This window comes from Rhopilema esculentum, unplaced genomic scaffold (assembly GCF_057945365.1).
Source record: "Rhopilema esculentum isolate cy_ngs unplaced genomic scaffold, ASM5794536v1 HiC_scaffold_36, whole genome shotgun sequence".
Taxonomy (NCBI): domain Eukaryota; kingdom Metazoa; phylum Cnidaria; class Scyphozoa; order Rhizostomeae; family Rhizostomatidae; genus Rhopilema; species Rhopilema esculentum.
The window spans coordinates 2616236-2633453 of record NW_028300847.1 but is presented as its reverse complement, the minus strand read 5'-3'; the positions used below and the strand labels follow the sequence as shown (position 1 = coordinate 2633453).

Below are 17218 nucleotides of genomic sequence, written 5' to 3'. Positions count from 1 at the left end.
CGCCATAGGCAACCTCAGATAACAAAAATCATCAAATGGATGGGTCCAATTAGAGAATTTACGGTAGAAGTGGGGGCCCATTCGAGAGGGGGGCTTATTGACAATTTGTAGCTCTAGGGTGAGGGGTTGTTCGAGGGAGGGGGGGGGCTAAGTCGAGGATTTACGGTATTTAGGAAGAATGATTTTAACAAGAAAAAAGCTTTTTCTCTTCTTGACTACTTAACTTATAAATCACAAACCTGATCAAAGAATTAATAAATTTAACGAGGATAAACTAGGCGAGGGCCTAATGCAAGTATCAAAGTGCGTTTGACTTATCAGCTGCATCTGATACGATTTCATTTACGGCTACCAGACACACCCAGGATCTTCACGTAGGAAATGACCGCTAGGGATTTTTTTTAGGCAAGAAAGCCATAAAACGCGTCACCGTCTTTCTACAAATATCATTTAAGTACCAGTTTGTGATTTTTTCTTTGTAGCTCACATGATTTTGTGAGCAGCCATTTATAGAATATTTCTTTCAGTTCATTCCTTTCAAAAAAGATTTTAAAGTGACGAGAGTGTTTTACAACACATGCAGATATGTTGGTAAATCTGCATGGTCTCCTGCAATTGGACAAATGTCGAAGACATAAGACATTTTCCCGACGTAAAATTTATCAACTTTACAAAAAGGTTTTAAGCTCGGTCAGTTAGATTGATAGCTATAAAATTTGTCAAAAAAGTATTTTTAGTATTTTCATTGAATTTTGTTATTAAATGCGCAGATAGAGCTGATATAATCTGTTTGCTAACACCTGAAAACCCAATTCAATAAAAGCTATAAAGATGTTTGGGTTAACATAAAGAATTAGCTGAAAGAGCAGGTCTCAAAGACTATGCGCTGCTTGATTGGTCATAAACCATTCTTTGATTGTTTTTCAAGTAAGGTTGGGAAATTTCAGATGTGATAACTAGATGAAAAGTAGCAACCAAAGCTTTGTACAACAGGCTATTTATATAATTATAGCTGCCTGTAACATGTTAGCAGTAACAGTACTAAGATAAACATATTGTATGATGCGATAACTATTTGAATACTGGAATATATCGCCATTATGCAAACAAGCTAAGAAATTGAATCAGCTAGCTAGTGATCAATTTCAAACTTTGAACGTGTGTATTCATCAAACTGGCCATTCTCTATGGTTATAAAATGCTGCGCCTGTAGCTACAATGCCTGTCAAAAGTATTTAGAACCCATATCATTTCATCTGAATTTTTTTTTATTTTTCAATTCGTTTCCCGAATGCTAACATTTTCACCTCTTCCCCCGAACAATGCTGACGGTTAAGAGGAAAAACGATCTCCTCAATCTTTTTAATTTTTTTTGCCGCAAACCAAGATAGTTGTACCTATTACTTTTAGTAGTATTTAGGGCGAAGAGCAAGGCACAAAAAGCGCACGACTCGTAGTCAGATTATAAACTGACTAAAGGTAATTTACAAACGAAAGCGAGGTTTGCATAAGGTCACGTGATATACAGTCTTACTTCACAAGGGATGAAGGGATCGAATGTGAGCTTGAAAACTGACGTTCCAAAACTTTTGGGGAATTTAACATGTGTAAATATGTCTAGTTATTTGGAAAAAGAATTCGTCTAATTTTCTTTTCTGTCCAATTTTCTTTCAAAGTATGAACTAAAGCAGAAGACAGGATATTAAGATGAAGAATGATTACAAAATCCAAATACAAAAAACAAAATATTTAGATAAATAATGTACACTAGTTTAACGTCAAGCAAGGTAAGGTACTTACACCAACCGGGGAATTCATAAAATTATGTAATATCTTTTCGCTTTTGGAATATCAGAACTTATCTTCGATGCTTTTTATAAATAATGCTTATAAGGGCTCAGATACTCCATAGCCTTTCCAAGGAAAGTTAGCTGCAAGGGCAAACCTTTATTTATATAAAGAGAAGGATAATAGCCAATTGTTTGAAACAATGGGCATACACTGGGACCGCCCCCCCCCCCTTAGTAAGTTTAATAAAAAGGCTCCGAGAAACGTGTTTAGTTATAGTGCCACAGTGACGGTTTTTCATAAAAATTCAGCTTAATTCAGTTCAGTTAAATTAAATTTCATCAGCCAATACCATATACAATTTACACACACAAAATACAGATCAAGTTACTAAACATAACTACACTACCCTACATCACATCAAAACATTACAAATTTTCATTAGCATTGGCTGACTAAGAAGGGTTTCTAGAAATAGGTTAGCTGAACCAGATTACCCTCATAGATTAGAACAAGAGTCGATTAAATGAAAGTTCAATTTAGACCGAGAAAGTGAGATGGAACCAGCAAAACGTATAAATAGCGGCAGAGCATTCCATAATTTAGAGCCACAATTTGAATCCATATAGAGTTTTCCTCTTTAAAGAAAAAAACAGGTCCCCTCTGGTGGTTTAGCGTGTTCCAAACCAATGAACAGATTTATTGGGAGGGAAGTAGTATCCTGAAGTTTTGATATTCTCAATAAATTTAATAAAAGATTTGATTAAGCAATAGATGGTAGGAAGATTATACATCTGAAAACTTTCTGGTGTAGAATAAATAGTAGATTAAGGTAGAAATCAACTGTTAAAACCATGCAATGTGACGAATTTCATGGTCCAGCAAAAGCTAAACCTTCTTCTGACTACTTCAGTCTTTATTTGAATTATTTCCATTCAACCTTCTTTCTGACATGCTCACAAAAGAGTCTAGTACTTCACCGTAGTTCAAGCTTTCAGCGATAGCCTCTTGAGTCGTTGCGGGTGAATCTTGTTTCGTCGATACTTCTTGATTATCTTAAGTTTTGCGAATGACCTCTCAACACTGGCTGTTGTGACAGGTATCGTGCAGAATATTTGATAGGCTCTATGCAAATTAGGGCTTTCATTGTACAGTCAGGTTTTATGCTTATCCTTCAGCACCATCAATGGAGTTATATATTGCATCACAACTTACTCTCCCTTTCCCCTTCTCGTTGCTTTGGTACTCTGGGTACCAGACTCACTTTTTATAATCTTTAATTTCTGCAGAAAGGAGTGCTATTGAAAACAAGGCTCCAAAAAGTTGAACAGTTAATGTAAGACATTTTAAAAAGGCCAAAATAACAAATGTCGACTTCATGGTAACTTTACTGACTTTTGGGCTCCAAGAGAGACAAATGCCCCTCCTCGCTCTCTAATAGCCGCCACTATGTGGCGTTAAAAATTTCAGTCCTTGCTTCAGAGTGGAAACAAAAAAAATTCTATTAGAAATTCCTTTGGCGTGAGAAACTAAAAAAACTGGAACCCCGAGTTAAAATAAGGACGTCGTATTTAAGATGCCACTATTAAAATTTCCAAAATGTTAAGAAACCTGAGTACCCAACTTTGACTTTTGTTTTCTTCTAAAGAAATGAGTTTGTACCGACATTCTTTTCTACAGAACAGGACAAAAGATTGGAAAGACAAGGACAAGAGAAGAAAGTAGACGATACAATATAAATTTAATCGATTACTTGAGAATAATTTGTGTAAAACTACAAAGGAAAAAAATACAGAAAATTCAATTTAAAAGTTGATTTAAAAAAGGACTAAAAAAGGACAAATAGGACTGAAACAAGGGCGAAACTACTTGGAAAATTGTCAGATTTTGGTGTCGCTCCTGGGGTAGGCACTGGGCCTAAGGGGGAACTTTTCGCAGTACATATGCTGTCAAAAATGCCCTGGAAAAAGCTGAGACTGATAACACTGAGATCTTTCATTACCATTACTAGAGGCGGGTCCAGACTACAGCAACCTATGCAGAAGCATAAGTCAGATTTTCACGACAACAAAATAAAATAGAAAATATCAAAATTTGTAATCAATAGTTTCTTTGGCAAATTCTTCAGCAACGTCCGCCCTAGATCTGCCCCCGTTGATACCAACAACATGCAGAAGACGGGATATATTTTGTTGACTTTTTTTCGGTCTCTGCACAGAATAATCGAGAGGCGATTCTAGGCATTTATCTGGCCCGTATATTCTGAATCCAGAAACTTGTTTGTCCCTCGAGAGCCAACCACCGCTGGCTTGACCTCTGCAAACGTCTTTTAAGCCAATCAGAGTGTACTTAACCTCTGCAATCTTTGGCGAGAGCATAGGTGAGATTTGATTTAGCAAATCAGAAGCCGAGCTTGCCTCTGCAGCGGTTCAGCCAACCAATAGGAATCAGAGTTGACCTATGCAATTGCTTACAGTGGACCTATGCAATTGTTTGTTACAGCCAATGAAATGGCAATTGACAATCGCTGCTTCACACCCTGCTAATCTGCTAAGGAAGGAACGTCTGTTCTGTAGTCTTGTGATATGACCACTGTGTTTGAAAAGTGGAGGGCCCCAGTTCGAATCCTACCGGAATAGGTTTTCTCAATACCTCTTTCCTTCGAATTGCAGATAAATTTAGTCTTCCCTTTGCGAGTCGTTTCCTTAGAATTCCTTTCTTGAATCCCCTATTCAATATCAGAGATACAGATTCTATTGAGAAAAGTTTGGACGTTTATCTTTCTGACAACCTTTGCATTGCATAGGTCTGAATTCAGGCTGGATCCGCGCCTGATTACGGAAAACTAGCTATGGATAGAAAAGGATTAGATATTTTTGCAGAACGATGCCTTCAAACCAACTCAAAGCCGACGCTGAACAGGCACTCTCTGTTTCCATCTTTGAGAAGAGTTTCATAAATACTCTACAGTGTTTAAGCTTATCATATCAATATGATTTGTTTAAAATTGTTATTTAAGTTTGTCACGCCTACTTAAAAGAGTTCTGATAGATTGAGCGGTTCTAAATAATAAGAAATCTTGATAAATGGAAACAACGAGAATAATGAGGTGTGCTTATCTAATGCATGATTAGGTTATTATATATTGCATGTGTTAGATTATTCAAACCTGATTCTGTTGGTTTCAATGCAAGCAATGCAAATGGATTTTTAAGCAAGGTAATTTTAGCACGACACCCTTCAATTTTATGCATAAGTTAGGACCTGGCCAGAATGTCAATTATCGCTGCACAAATATTTAGGCAAGCAAAGGCAGCTGGAGATTATCTTTAAAAATTGTTCATAAATCACAATTGAAAATTAAATGAAAAATTTATAAATATGGATATTTTTACTGTTATTGCAAGACATTTCGATTTGTATTTATCAATGTGTCTAAAGATGCCTGCATTTGGTCAACAAAATGCAAAAAGTCTTTTCAAATCTATATGCAAATAACTGATCCGAAACAAGTTAAAACTTTCAAAAGAAACCTTTTTTTGTGAAACTTGTTGAAGTAGAATGATTTTATCAGAATGCATCCGTTATCAGAATGATTATAAACATTGCAATCACTTCATCTTTTCAATAAATAGATTCGACTTTGGATAAAAAGAACTGGCATCTTTGATTCGCAGAAGATTTACAGTCGAATGTAATGAATTATTTAGTGCTAATGCCAGTTGGCTTGCGATGAGTTATTCTAAAGAAGAATTTGGAAAAGAGGACAAACTAGAGACGATGCTGGTTGAAAATCCTATATGTAAGTGTGACAAACCTTGTTTTGGATCCAAAGTTTTAAGATACAACAACGCTTCAATTCTCAAACGTTTGAAAAGAATTATCAATCTTTTGGTGATATAGATCACTGATTAGTTAATCAAAGTCAACCAAAAGAATATGATCAACGTATTGTAACAAGCTTGTCATGGACATCCTTCATAATCTTGGTGCGCCAATAATCTAAAAAGTTCTTCATGTTAAAGGGTCGAGAATACTTTAACAAGTTGCAGCACGTTTCCTGGTTATAACTTCGAGTTTGAACTCGAAGCAGTACTTTATAACTGTCCTGTACCTATTATGAGTAAGAACAAAGAATAAATTGCAGCATGATGTTCAACTTTTAGACTAAAGTAGCTTCTCAGTCCATCGAGGGTGTAACAACACTTCTTTCGTTACCGTACTTAGCAAGCAATGCAACCATGCAGTCAATGATACCATTGAATGATCAATTTCATCTGGCAACAATGGTGACAATTTGTACCGTTGGAGCAAATGAGTACATAAGTGATGACACATAATTTATTGAATAACTTTGAAAAGAATATCCTTATATGAAGATTTATGTTAAAAAAGCAAAAGAAACTTGTAACATCAATTTGCTCACAGCAGTTTCAACCTAAAACATATCAATATTTCTGGGAAATGCAAGAAAAACAAAACATGGTAATAGGTGACAAAAAGCTTAAGTATGCTTTAAGTAGCTTTTTAGCAATCGAAATGTTCTCCTCCATGAAAAAAGTATTTTCACAAATTAGCTGTTCTATACTGTTCTAAGCTATTCTTGGTTTAAGCACGTAATTAAAAGGAATGACCAAGGGCCGTATAACATTAACCTCTGCTCCTCAATAAGAAGAAAATAGCAACAAGGATTGGAAGAATGCCACAGTTATAACTAATTCTTTCCATCTTCAAAATGGTTGTATCACTCATTAAACTTCATTAGAAACCTCAGAAAATCGGAAAGAGATTCATGCCAACCCACAACATGCATGTCAATCTGTAAATATCATCATTTGAATCAATAAGCATTGCAAGTACCCTGATTGATGCTAAATATCAACAACCAAATCCTATTATTAGTTCAAATGGACTTTAACTACGCTATTGATTATGACCTAAGAAAACCAGTTCTTCCTCAGTTATTCTTGCTTAAGTTAAAGACTCATTGATAACAATGAACCATTCAATACTCGCAAGCATCCCATAATGCATTTTTAGACATTCTGAAATCAATTTTGGTTAATCCGTAGAAGTTTTCTGCCATTTTTGGATCATCGCCATGCTCGCAAAGGCCGATTGTTAGCAATGAGTCTTTAAAAACGACATAGAGTCTTAATAATTGAATGAATTCCTTTTCCGTTCACTTTTTAATGAGGATATGCATCAATGAATGGCATAAAGGCAAGTGAAATAAAATCAAAGACATCTTCTTGATTAAATCAGTAATCTCAATAAATGAAGTTTGTAGTGACGGGTAAATGATTGCTTAACATCTAAGAATCAACAACGTTGATATCTCATCGATATTTGACTTTTGATAAGACCAAGGAGATCATACATTCATGATGTCTATTTGAAAGGAAGATAAAGCTATCTGATTATTCTATTGAGTTTGCGAGAATATTGACAACAACATTAAGAATTCTTGCAATGATTGTCTGTAACACAACGAAATTGTTTATGATTTTGAAATCAGCATTCTTAAATTAGTTAATATAATGATAAACCATTCTAGCAACAAATATCTTTTTGTTCAGTGTAATACAGCCTTAAGGCATCTATCTGTCTTTGTGCCTTAATATAGTTGAAAGTTGAACGAAAATGATATTCCGATAGAAATTTGCGTCAATTAAGCTTAATGATACCTATTTTTACAAAGCAATTTACTTGAGTTTCGTCTGTTTTTAATATTTTGCTTGAGATGGCTGTTTTACCTTTGTTGAGAATAAAATTAGTTAAAGCTAAGCATAAGAATAAACTTTTTATTCTTTTCTCTGGATGCTTCTGTTCAAAGATACTTCCAGAATGGATTCATTAACTTTAATGTACAAAGCTAAAGCTTTCATCCTTCATTCAAAAAGAGACTCGCATTGTTTATCAAGCTTAGTCTCTTTCTTTACGATGGAGAGACATCGTGAATACTTTTATGTCGACGATTTTATCTCTAGTGAAATTCGATCAAATTGTTTGTTTGCGTATACACAGCAACTGAAATTGAATTAAGACCGATTGACACAAGACCAAGATTTTTCTATCAAAATTGTCTTTTAAAATTTTTCGCGCAATGTAAAATTTCATCAAAGTGTTTTATCAGGCAACAAGTGCGATTATCGGAGCAAGGTAATAAAAATGTCACTATTTAAATGATTAATTCTGCCTACCTTTGTTGATTAGTTGTTCCATGTTAAAGTCCTTAAGGTGACAGAAAAGATTTGACAGCAGAGATTTTCAAGCAAATGTCGCGTCTTTGATATCAGTTTTCTTCTTCTTCATCATATTGGCCCTATTCGCACTGCATCTAGAAACCTCATAATGTGAATCTCTTATTGTTCTATTTTCAAAGGCAGCAAGGGTTTTTCAGGAAGTAGCTTAATTGGTAGAGTGCGAACAGCAAAATCTTAAATCTGACAAATTGTAACGTTTCGACTAATTGGTTCCGTGGTAGAGCTCTGGAGCATCACAATCTCTTGGAAATCTATGATAACCAGCGTGTAACTCGACGGAGATGCCAGAATTATGTTAACACCAATAAAAAAGCCATGGGTGCTATTTGAAATCATATCACGATTTAAAAAGTACAATTTCTTAATGGCAACCTTGGTGTTAGATAGCAATATAACATCTCAGAAAACTGCCTAATGAGAACAAGAAGTCTGACAAACTTTGTTAATCATGAAAAAGTTTTTTTAATTGATGTGAGAATATCAGGTTTGACAAACATTATCATATTTGCAGTGTGAATAGGGCCATTATAAATATTCCTGTTAAGAAAATCCACTTTCTGATAAAGACATGTCCATATTGGAAACACTTCTTTAATCCTACTTCCTCAAGAGAATCTTAATTGGCAGGCTTTATAGCAAACCTATAAGACTGTTCTAAAACTGTAAGATCAAACAATTTAATCATGTGAAACTTCAACTTTAAGCTTCCATAAGTTTACAAGCTTGCGTGCTGTACAATATAATAGATTATCACAAGGAATTTAAGTAAAATTGCAAATTTATAAGCAAACCTATAAGACTGTTCTAAAACAGTAAGATCAAACAATTTAATCATGTGAAACTTCAACTTTAAGCTTCCATAAGTATACAAGCTTGCGTGCTGTACAATATTATAGATTATCACAAGGAATTTAAGTAAAATTGCGAATTTATAAGCAAAAAAATTATTTGTTGATAAATTCGCTTTTTTCTAGTAAAATTTACATAAATTCCTTGTTATATTTAACTTAAAGCCAACGTTATCACTTACACAAATACTCAACAAACGTCTGACTAAAAGCCAATTGTGCTTGACTTAAGACCATTTGGCTAGCCGAGAAGACTTACAAAATTTTGGTAGAAATATTGGATAGATTTGAAATTTTTCGAATCACTTAGTCAAATAATTGATCAACTTTCTGAGAGTCCCCAGCAAGTAAAGTAAAGCATATTGCTCTGTGAAAACAATTCTTTTTTAGTATATAGGCTTTATTTCAGCAAAGGCCGGAGGACACTTATGTTCAAAGTTTTCAAATTTGGACAAAACCAAGATGTATTGAGTAACAGGATGAATTCTTTGACCGCAATTGCCAAACACCTACACCATTACTATGATAAATTGCTGTTGAAATGCTTAAATTTTGAAATTCGTCTATATTTCATGAAAAAATACAGAAGACCTTGATTCTGTGATTTTGAAACTTAGGTATGGGCGTTTCATATTAGTAAAATTAGTGTTCCTGGTCGGTAACGGTGTTTCTGAAAAAAGAAAAGGTGTGGCTGGAGAGCAGAAATTGCAGGCTGGTTGTCGGGTAGACTGAAAATAGCTGTTAGATATTCTGACCATTGGATGTGAGCATTTTTGTTTGCAGTGAAGGAATTGCAACATTAATCCATCAATCTGTAGTGCTCTTTGAAATAACAAAAATTCTGTCTGATCTTGATTTCACTCTTTTCTTTACAAATGCTAGGCCATCTATGATGTTCTGCTTTTTTTAACTCTTCTTCGATACTCATCAGCATTACAACTTTGAGCCTATCTTCTCTCGAAAGTGCTTCATTGACGACACTTAAACTTAGAAAAAACTTTTGCAGTTGACTTAAAGGACTGAGGATGTGCATAAGACCTTGTAAGACAAGCAGATATTGCCTTAGGCCCTATGTGCTGTCTAAATTTTGATATAGCACATTGAACGGTCCTTGCATTGCAAACAACCTTGGCTTGCCCTGTAACACTGTTTCGCACTTCATCTTCTGTACAGTTCCATTAAATTTTGCATTTAACGCTAATGCCTCTTTTCAGATGAGAATAAATTTGCTCAACGAAGTTAAGCTCATCTTTTTGATTTTCTACGGCAGCAGCTTGGGCCAATTTACAGACGCTTCTCCATTATTTATTTTCTATACAATTGCATAAGATTTTCACATCTTGTTTTCAAAGCTTAATCATAATAAGCGGGTGTCCTTGAAATTCGATAATCATCTGCTAAATTATTTTGTTGTCTGCATTTTCAGAATTAAAGCGTGCTTAAAACGATATTCTCCACAAAAAGTTTCGGCAATATAATTTCGAAAGCCACTTTAATAAAATGCAAACACAATTCCTGTCCATTTTTCTGAAAACCACTTGTGACTCGATTTTTTTACAACTCAGAGTTGGTAACTGCTCACAATCTTTTTCAAACTCGTCCAGAGCGTGCAACCTGGCCAATTCTTATCATCGTTTAACAACAATTCATCCTTCCTTGAGCATTTTCTGTGCGCTTCTTGTCAATTTTTCACTGCATGCAGCAATACCCTTACCCTACCCTGCTTCATATTCAACAGTCAAGCAGAAGCAAAAATTTGATTGTTTTAATTAATTAGAATTTCCTAATCTTAATGCTATTACTTGAGTAAAAGAAATAGGCTCTTTCCTTCATGTGTCTACAAGCAATGCCGAAATTTTGTTTGGTTAACTTCTGAATCAGAACTCCTTACTTTGCTGGCTGTATTGGTTCAACCCTCACCCCACCCAGACAAAAGAGATCTCTGTGCGTTTATGTGCTGACCCCCGGTTTTCAGAAATTTTAAGAAATATACAAAAAACAACGGTGTTGATCTTTAACAGTTATAAATCAGTACTCTAAACTTTCTCCATCGACCAGTCTGACATAAATTATCACCAAAAAACCTTTCCGGAGATTTGCAGAGAATATGACGTCATACGATTTTTATCTCTAGCTTACCCCCGGAATCGACAGAAAGCAGCACACCTTCTTGAAATGTTCTCCACTCCCCTAGGTATCACAATAAAAGTTTTGTGCTTTGTTCCAGTCTGTCACAATCTGACCAAGAATTGCCGTTAAAGGACTGGACGAAAAGTTCCTTTCAGCCAATTTAGCCTTGGTGTTGTTATAAAGTGTATCGTTAAATATGAAATGGGTTTTTTACAATTAAGCACTGAGACAAGGGCAGTCAAACATAATTTATGGCCTTTTCGTAGCAAAAGAGAAGTAATGAAGCCCATTGGCAGCATATAGGGTCACGGCGGAAAATCCATTTATCTATTCAATGGTAAAAACATCTAAAACCGCCATTGGCATAAATGCTACCATGGCTCTTATCAATATTGATCGTAAATTATTAATCTCATCAATAGGTATGGTTGAAATCAGTAAAATGCCGATTGACCACAAATTATGGTACCTAACTTGGTCATTGGGAATAATTCTTGTATCAGCTATTCAATAGATTCATTTCGAAAATCAAAATTAGTCTGCGGTATCTGTTTCTAAAGTCACAAACAATCTTTTACAGCATCAGGTGTTTGACTGATGGGAAACTTTGAGTATGAAGGTAATCATCAAATTCATTCTTTAACTCTCTTTTTATCAATTTGCTAAGCTCTGACTTTGTGATAAGATTGAATTTTTAAGAAATCGCTCCTCTAACATACTATCTCAGCATAGATGGAGGGGGTCAAAACAGGACAAAATCCCCTGTAAAGCTAAGCAGTTATTTTTTTCAGAAAATATCTGATTTCCTCGAAAATATAAAATGGTTGTTTGTTTTCTTTCTAAGTGTTAATTTGAGTGGAAATACTTGACGGCTGAATGTAACTATATCTAAAAACTCTCGCTAAAATTTTGTCGGAAAATCTCAATAATTTCTTTGTGCTAGGAAATTTTCGATTTATGCCACTGATCTCAATAGATGACTTCATCCAGCTTTTGAAAAGAATCCTTCATCGGTCGGTTTTTCGAACAAGACTTCAATGTTCATTAATCGCTCCATTCTCTTGCAGCCTTCCAGAATTGTCTTCAGCATCCTTTTCAGCTATTACTTCACATTTACTCATCCTTTTCATGGTATGTAAAGGTTTTTTGTATGTTTTGAAGACAATGATATTACAGGTTTCTCTGGTTCATCAGCCGTAATGCCTGACTTGAAGCGGCATACTTCTAACGGTAGATCTAATTTTTACCGAACTTGCGAACACTGGCGGTAAAACATACCCAGTGACAACAAACAAATGGCGAATAATACACCGGAATCCATGAAGAGTCATTGAAGAGTAGGCCATTTTGCTTGGAAGGAGAGATTTTGGACCTTGAAAGCTTAATATTCCTCTGAATACATGCTTTAAAACATAATTCTACTCGCTGAATTTCTGTTTTTGAGCATGTCATTTCTCTGAATCTCATTTGAAGTCCCGTTCTAGGAAAATTCTCCCTTGCTGAAACACGTAGCATTAGTTTATAGCAACAACCTGTCATATTTTTTTGACGCCAGAAAATTTGTTTCTGCTTCTAGTTTTAAATGAAGCCTTTTTATTTCTCTAGAACCATTTCCTTACTTGTTTATCATCAGCAAGAAAGGGAGACTTTGTTTTAAGCCAGACACTTTGGGAAATGATCTTCAACTAACTGTAACCGGATGTTGCCGTACCTCGGCTAGACCTAAATTTGAAAATAATCAGATTTCGTTCTACAATGGTAATTATTGCTATGGTGGATCAATCTCAGATGGCAGCAAATTGCAGATAGCTTCAGGTATGTAGTTAATGTCATATTCTATGTTTATTACCGCCGTTGTCTTTATACCCCATGACTTGACTAGATTTGAAATCAACCTGATATTAAAACTTTCATCCATGAACAGGAAAATGTTTTCCCAAGAAGCTTTTCTCGATGATATATATCACTTGACGATTATAAGAAAACGACTAAACAAGAAGAGACTAACTAAAAAATAAACAGCATATTCAAAATCACAATAACTTGGAAGAGAATACACTCATCTTCAAAGGATTGTTCATGGAGCTGTTATTGAAAACCTTTTCACTCTCTTGTTTAAAAGAGTGCTATTTTTCTGTTCTCAATTTATTATTTCAATTTTTTGCACAGCACTAAAAGCCCGACTACGTTATCTAGATTCAATTCTGGGATATAAAAGTCTCTAAAATTTTTTAATCTATAGTCAGAGAGGTGGCCTGGTCAAAGCACACTTTCTTGAAACGGCTAATGCTACTTTTTCTAAAACTATCGCTAAGTTTTCAAATCGAATGAGATGATTTAGGCTCTATAAACCATTTCCCTAAGATTATTTTTTCTTGTTCATTCAAACATCACTGTTATCGAAGAGAGAGTATAGAGGGTGGGGTAATTTCTTGGTGTTATGAACATTGCGAACCTTCATTTCAGTCACAAAATTTATGCCAGACTTTCTTTAATTCACTTTTCAATTCTTCGACTCTTTCAGAAATCTCTGCTAGAGGTTCGATTATCTTCTCGTTTAGCCAAGGTACAATAGGGTAATGATCTTTTTGGAGTTACAGAGAGCACCAAAACAAAAATGCAAGTTATACTAATTTAATTCGAAGCATGCAAAATCCCTCTTTCGATCAAGGTCTAAAACTTAAAATATTAAGAATAGTGGACTTGAGCCTCTTAAATCAGAAAGCACAGGCAAAATCCTTGCTGATTTCTAGTGATGTTTAGGATTAAAGTGGGTTGTATAGACTGCTGGCAATCTTAGCATAATTTGATTCAAGGAACAAATGCCAGTGATTATTATGTCCTTGCTAAAAAATTGACTAAAAATGCGTGTGTTTGAGGAATTATGGAAAACATTTCAGTGCTTGGCCATGAAAAACATTCATGACAATAAAGGAATGCTAAGGCATTGTCTTATAGTCAATGTGATTCTATTTGGTTGAGGAAAGGGCACCAAGATCCGTTGGTAGACGGGTCGGGTCAATTAGAGATATCATTTTTATGATCTTTTGCCTGTTTGAAGATTGTTTGAGTATATCGTTCATAAGTAATTACAAAATGTCTCCCTGACCCTATTGTATGTACATAAAAAAATTGTATTTCCAGGATCTTGTGCTACCATTACAAATGGAACTACTGGATTTCTGCAGGTAGAATCCAGTTCTTCAAGATATTGCTTAAGCGAGGTGGAAAATTCGCCAACTCTCAGAGCATCATGCGGCACACCAGAATATAAATTCATGGCAAACGGTAAGAAAATTCACTAGCAATGTATATTATAAAAGTTAGCAACGTAGGCATACGTCATAAAAGAATATTTAGAGCATTGGGGAAAATGAACTTGCTATGCGCGCGATGAATAACAGGGGCTACAGATGTCAACACTGCTCACCCTCATAACAGAATATGAAGGCTCCCACGATTGTAATAAGACTATTGTGTAATTTAAAAAGGTTGGAAATATGCTTTAATTTCTAACAATCAAGGAACAGAAAATAAATCTTTACACAGATAATTTGTCTTTTGTTTGAACTTTGCCACGTCATTATGTATGCGCCTGTAGGGCTGTCAAATGCGCGGAGAGAAGTGAGCTCTTTGACGAGTGAATTAACAAATGGTTACAAATGAAAGTGTGCGAATAAAGGAGAAGTTACGATAGCAGGCAGCTCGATGGACTCCGGAGGAAATCTTGCGACGAAAAATTGATAAAACAGCAGTATATAGGGAACACCACAACGCGACGAGAATAAACAACAACAAACACACAAATCAGTGATGGCTTACAAATGAAACCCTACGAAACATGATTTATGCCACATTAGTACATATTCAGAAGAAACAATGCCTTTTTACGGTACCCATTATTACAAAATTGATTTCAGGACAAATACACCACATTGTTTTGAATGATATAAGATGCATTGATAGGTCGATACAATCAAAACAAGGGCAGCACCAAGCTGACATTGTAAATAAAAAGGCTTTAACAGTGTCTTGATTAAAATTTAATTTGAAACTGATACAAATTACAACCTGGAAGTGCGTTTGCATACAAGTACATGTTTTCACACAAGCATCACCACAAAAAACTAAATCAACCATGATTTTGATGCAATAAGCAGAAAAAGGACGAAAACCCACCAACATTTAGAAAGCGAAGGACATTTTGCAACCAAAGTTTTGAGAATCCAGGAAAATAGACATGTTTTTGCCATTACGATTAGGAAACGATACGTTTAAGAGCTGTTTTCAGCTTTTCACATTCCTTATCGATCACAAAGTCACATTCATAAACAACACTAACGGCCAGTTTCCTTCACTTTCCACAAAAAGGCAATAAATTCAAAAGAAATGATAATAACCAGCGAAAACCTTGATGCTTGGCAATTGCTTTGGCAATAGTTTCATTTTGTAGAAAAAGTTAGATTTTTCTGTAGGTTACACTTTTTTCTTGGCAATTTTTCATCTGAATATTTCAATGTAGTTACCTTTGATATTTACCTGCAATTTTGTTTGTTGTTTCAAAATAATGGTTAGAAGTTCTTTCTTGATTTACCTTGATTAAGCATTTATGTTTTGTAAGTCTCATCCAATAAAATGTTTACGAGATTTCCGAAAACGGTTAACTTTTATACTTTGACTTAGATGCTTTTACTGCATGTGTTGAAGCTATGTGGAGTAAATGCAACCGCAATTCCGAGCCGCCATGACCAGCGTCAAGCATTTTCCCCCTATGCTGACATTAAGTAGGTACCATTGATCTCCGTGGTCGTAGGTACATTTTTCGTTACACCGAGGCTGAATCAAAATGGCAACTCCAGTAGGGAATACCCTCTGAAAGAACAAATAAGAGTAGTAACAATATATGCTGACTTTAGGAGTGCCATTCAGCGTTGTCACAAGAATTCTGTCACAAGACATGCTTACAATTGACCCACTCGAGAGAGCACTCGGGCCAATAGTCATTTAGCTCAAATTTTAAACCGATTTGCGTGTGGATATAAACATCTACACCCTTTATTTGCAATGCAAATTTTCACGATTCTGACAACAAGCCTCGTTTTCACAAAGCCCATTGCTAACGAAACAGCAATATAGAAAATGTGTATGACGCTGGTCATGGCGGCTCGGGTTTGCAGGCGCAAACACTCTACATTGTGGGGAAACACGAGGCCAGCAGTTGAGTATTGAGTTCAGAAAATGTCAAGAACAGGTTAGGTGTAGGGAAGAGACTAGCATCCAATAAAGATAAATGAGTAACTATCCATCAGTAAAATTATCGATTTCTTCCATCTATCTATACTTATCTTTTAAAATAAAAGCAAAGACATGAATTGAAAGCCACAAGATTGATGCGAAAAAAATGTCAACTAACTAAAAATCTAGCTATTGCTACAACACAAAACGGTGACTGCCGATTCTGCAAAACTATAAAGATTTACATGATTGTTGTCATTTATTGTGAATTTATTGCCTATTTTGGTAGAAACGGGGAACTTTAGTCGGCAGTTTAATGTTACAAATTCCACCTTGTGGATTCTAGTTGAAGGGAACAACAGGCAACATTGCCGCTAGAAATAATGTCGGCTAACTAAAGATCTAGCTATTGCTGCAACGCAAAATGGTGACTGCCGATTTTGCGAAACTATAAAGATTTACATGGTAACTGACATTTATTGTGAATTTATTGCCTATTTTGGCAGGACGGGGGATTTTAGTCCGCTAATAGCTTCACGACCAAAATTACTCTGAATGTCTTTAATGTCAAAGTTGTACGAAGAAACAAAAGGCCTTTGTTGAGTTTTTTCCCAGTCGCTTGACAGCTCTTTACTACGGTAAAGCATGCGAAGCAAATATGGTATCATGGAAACGGAAACGAAAACCCATGTCCATGAAACCACCATTTTATGTCATATCTATTCTCTTCCAACTCTTTTGCCTCTACAGAAACCTTCGCTGCAGTGTCTTTTTGCCCTTTGTCACATCGTTCTGCTCCCCTTTGAGCATTAGGGATGTTGAAGCACATAGGCAATTGTAACAAATATTTATAGATACGGGACAAGATATCTAGCATGTTTTTCCAACACATATCAATGTACGGCACACTATAATTTGAAACCTTGTAAGCTATCAATGTGATCTTGTTTT

General features: G+C 35.3%; 1 protein-coding gene across 2 annotated transcripts in view; it reads left to right on the top strand.

The window, feature by feature from the left end:
* Positions 1-5230: 5230 nt before the first annotated feature.
* The window catches only part of LOC135688464 (uncharacterized), a 36872-nt gene continuing 24884 nt past the window's right edge, over positions 5231-17218 (top strand). The window contains exons 1-5 of one of the 2 annotated variants that reach the window (XM_089115632.1): positions 5231-5590; positions 11613-11651; positions 12100-12163; positions 12638-12847; positions 14177-14320. In XM_089115632.1, coding sequence (XP_088971758.1) covers positions 11646-11651; positions 12100-12163; positions 12638-12847; positions 14177-14320 — 424 coding nt within the window. In that variant the 5' untranslated portion in view covers positions 5231-5590; positions 11613-11645. Of the gene's footprint in view, positions 5591-10838; positions 11652-12099; positions 12164-12637; positions 12848-14176; positions 14321-17218 lie in introns of those variants that run through there. The other variant, XM_089115633.1, reaches the window with a different exon arrangement.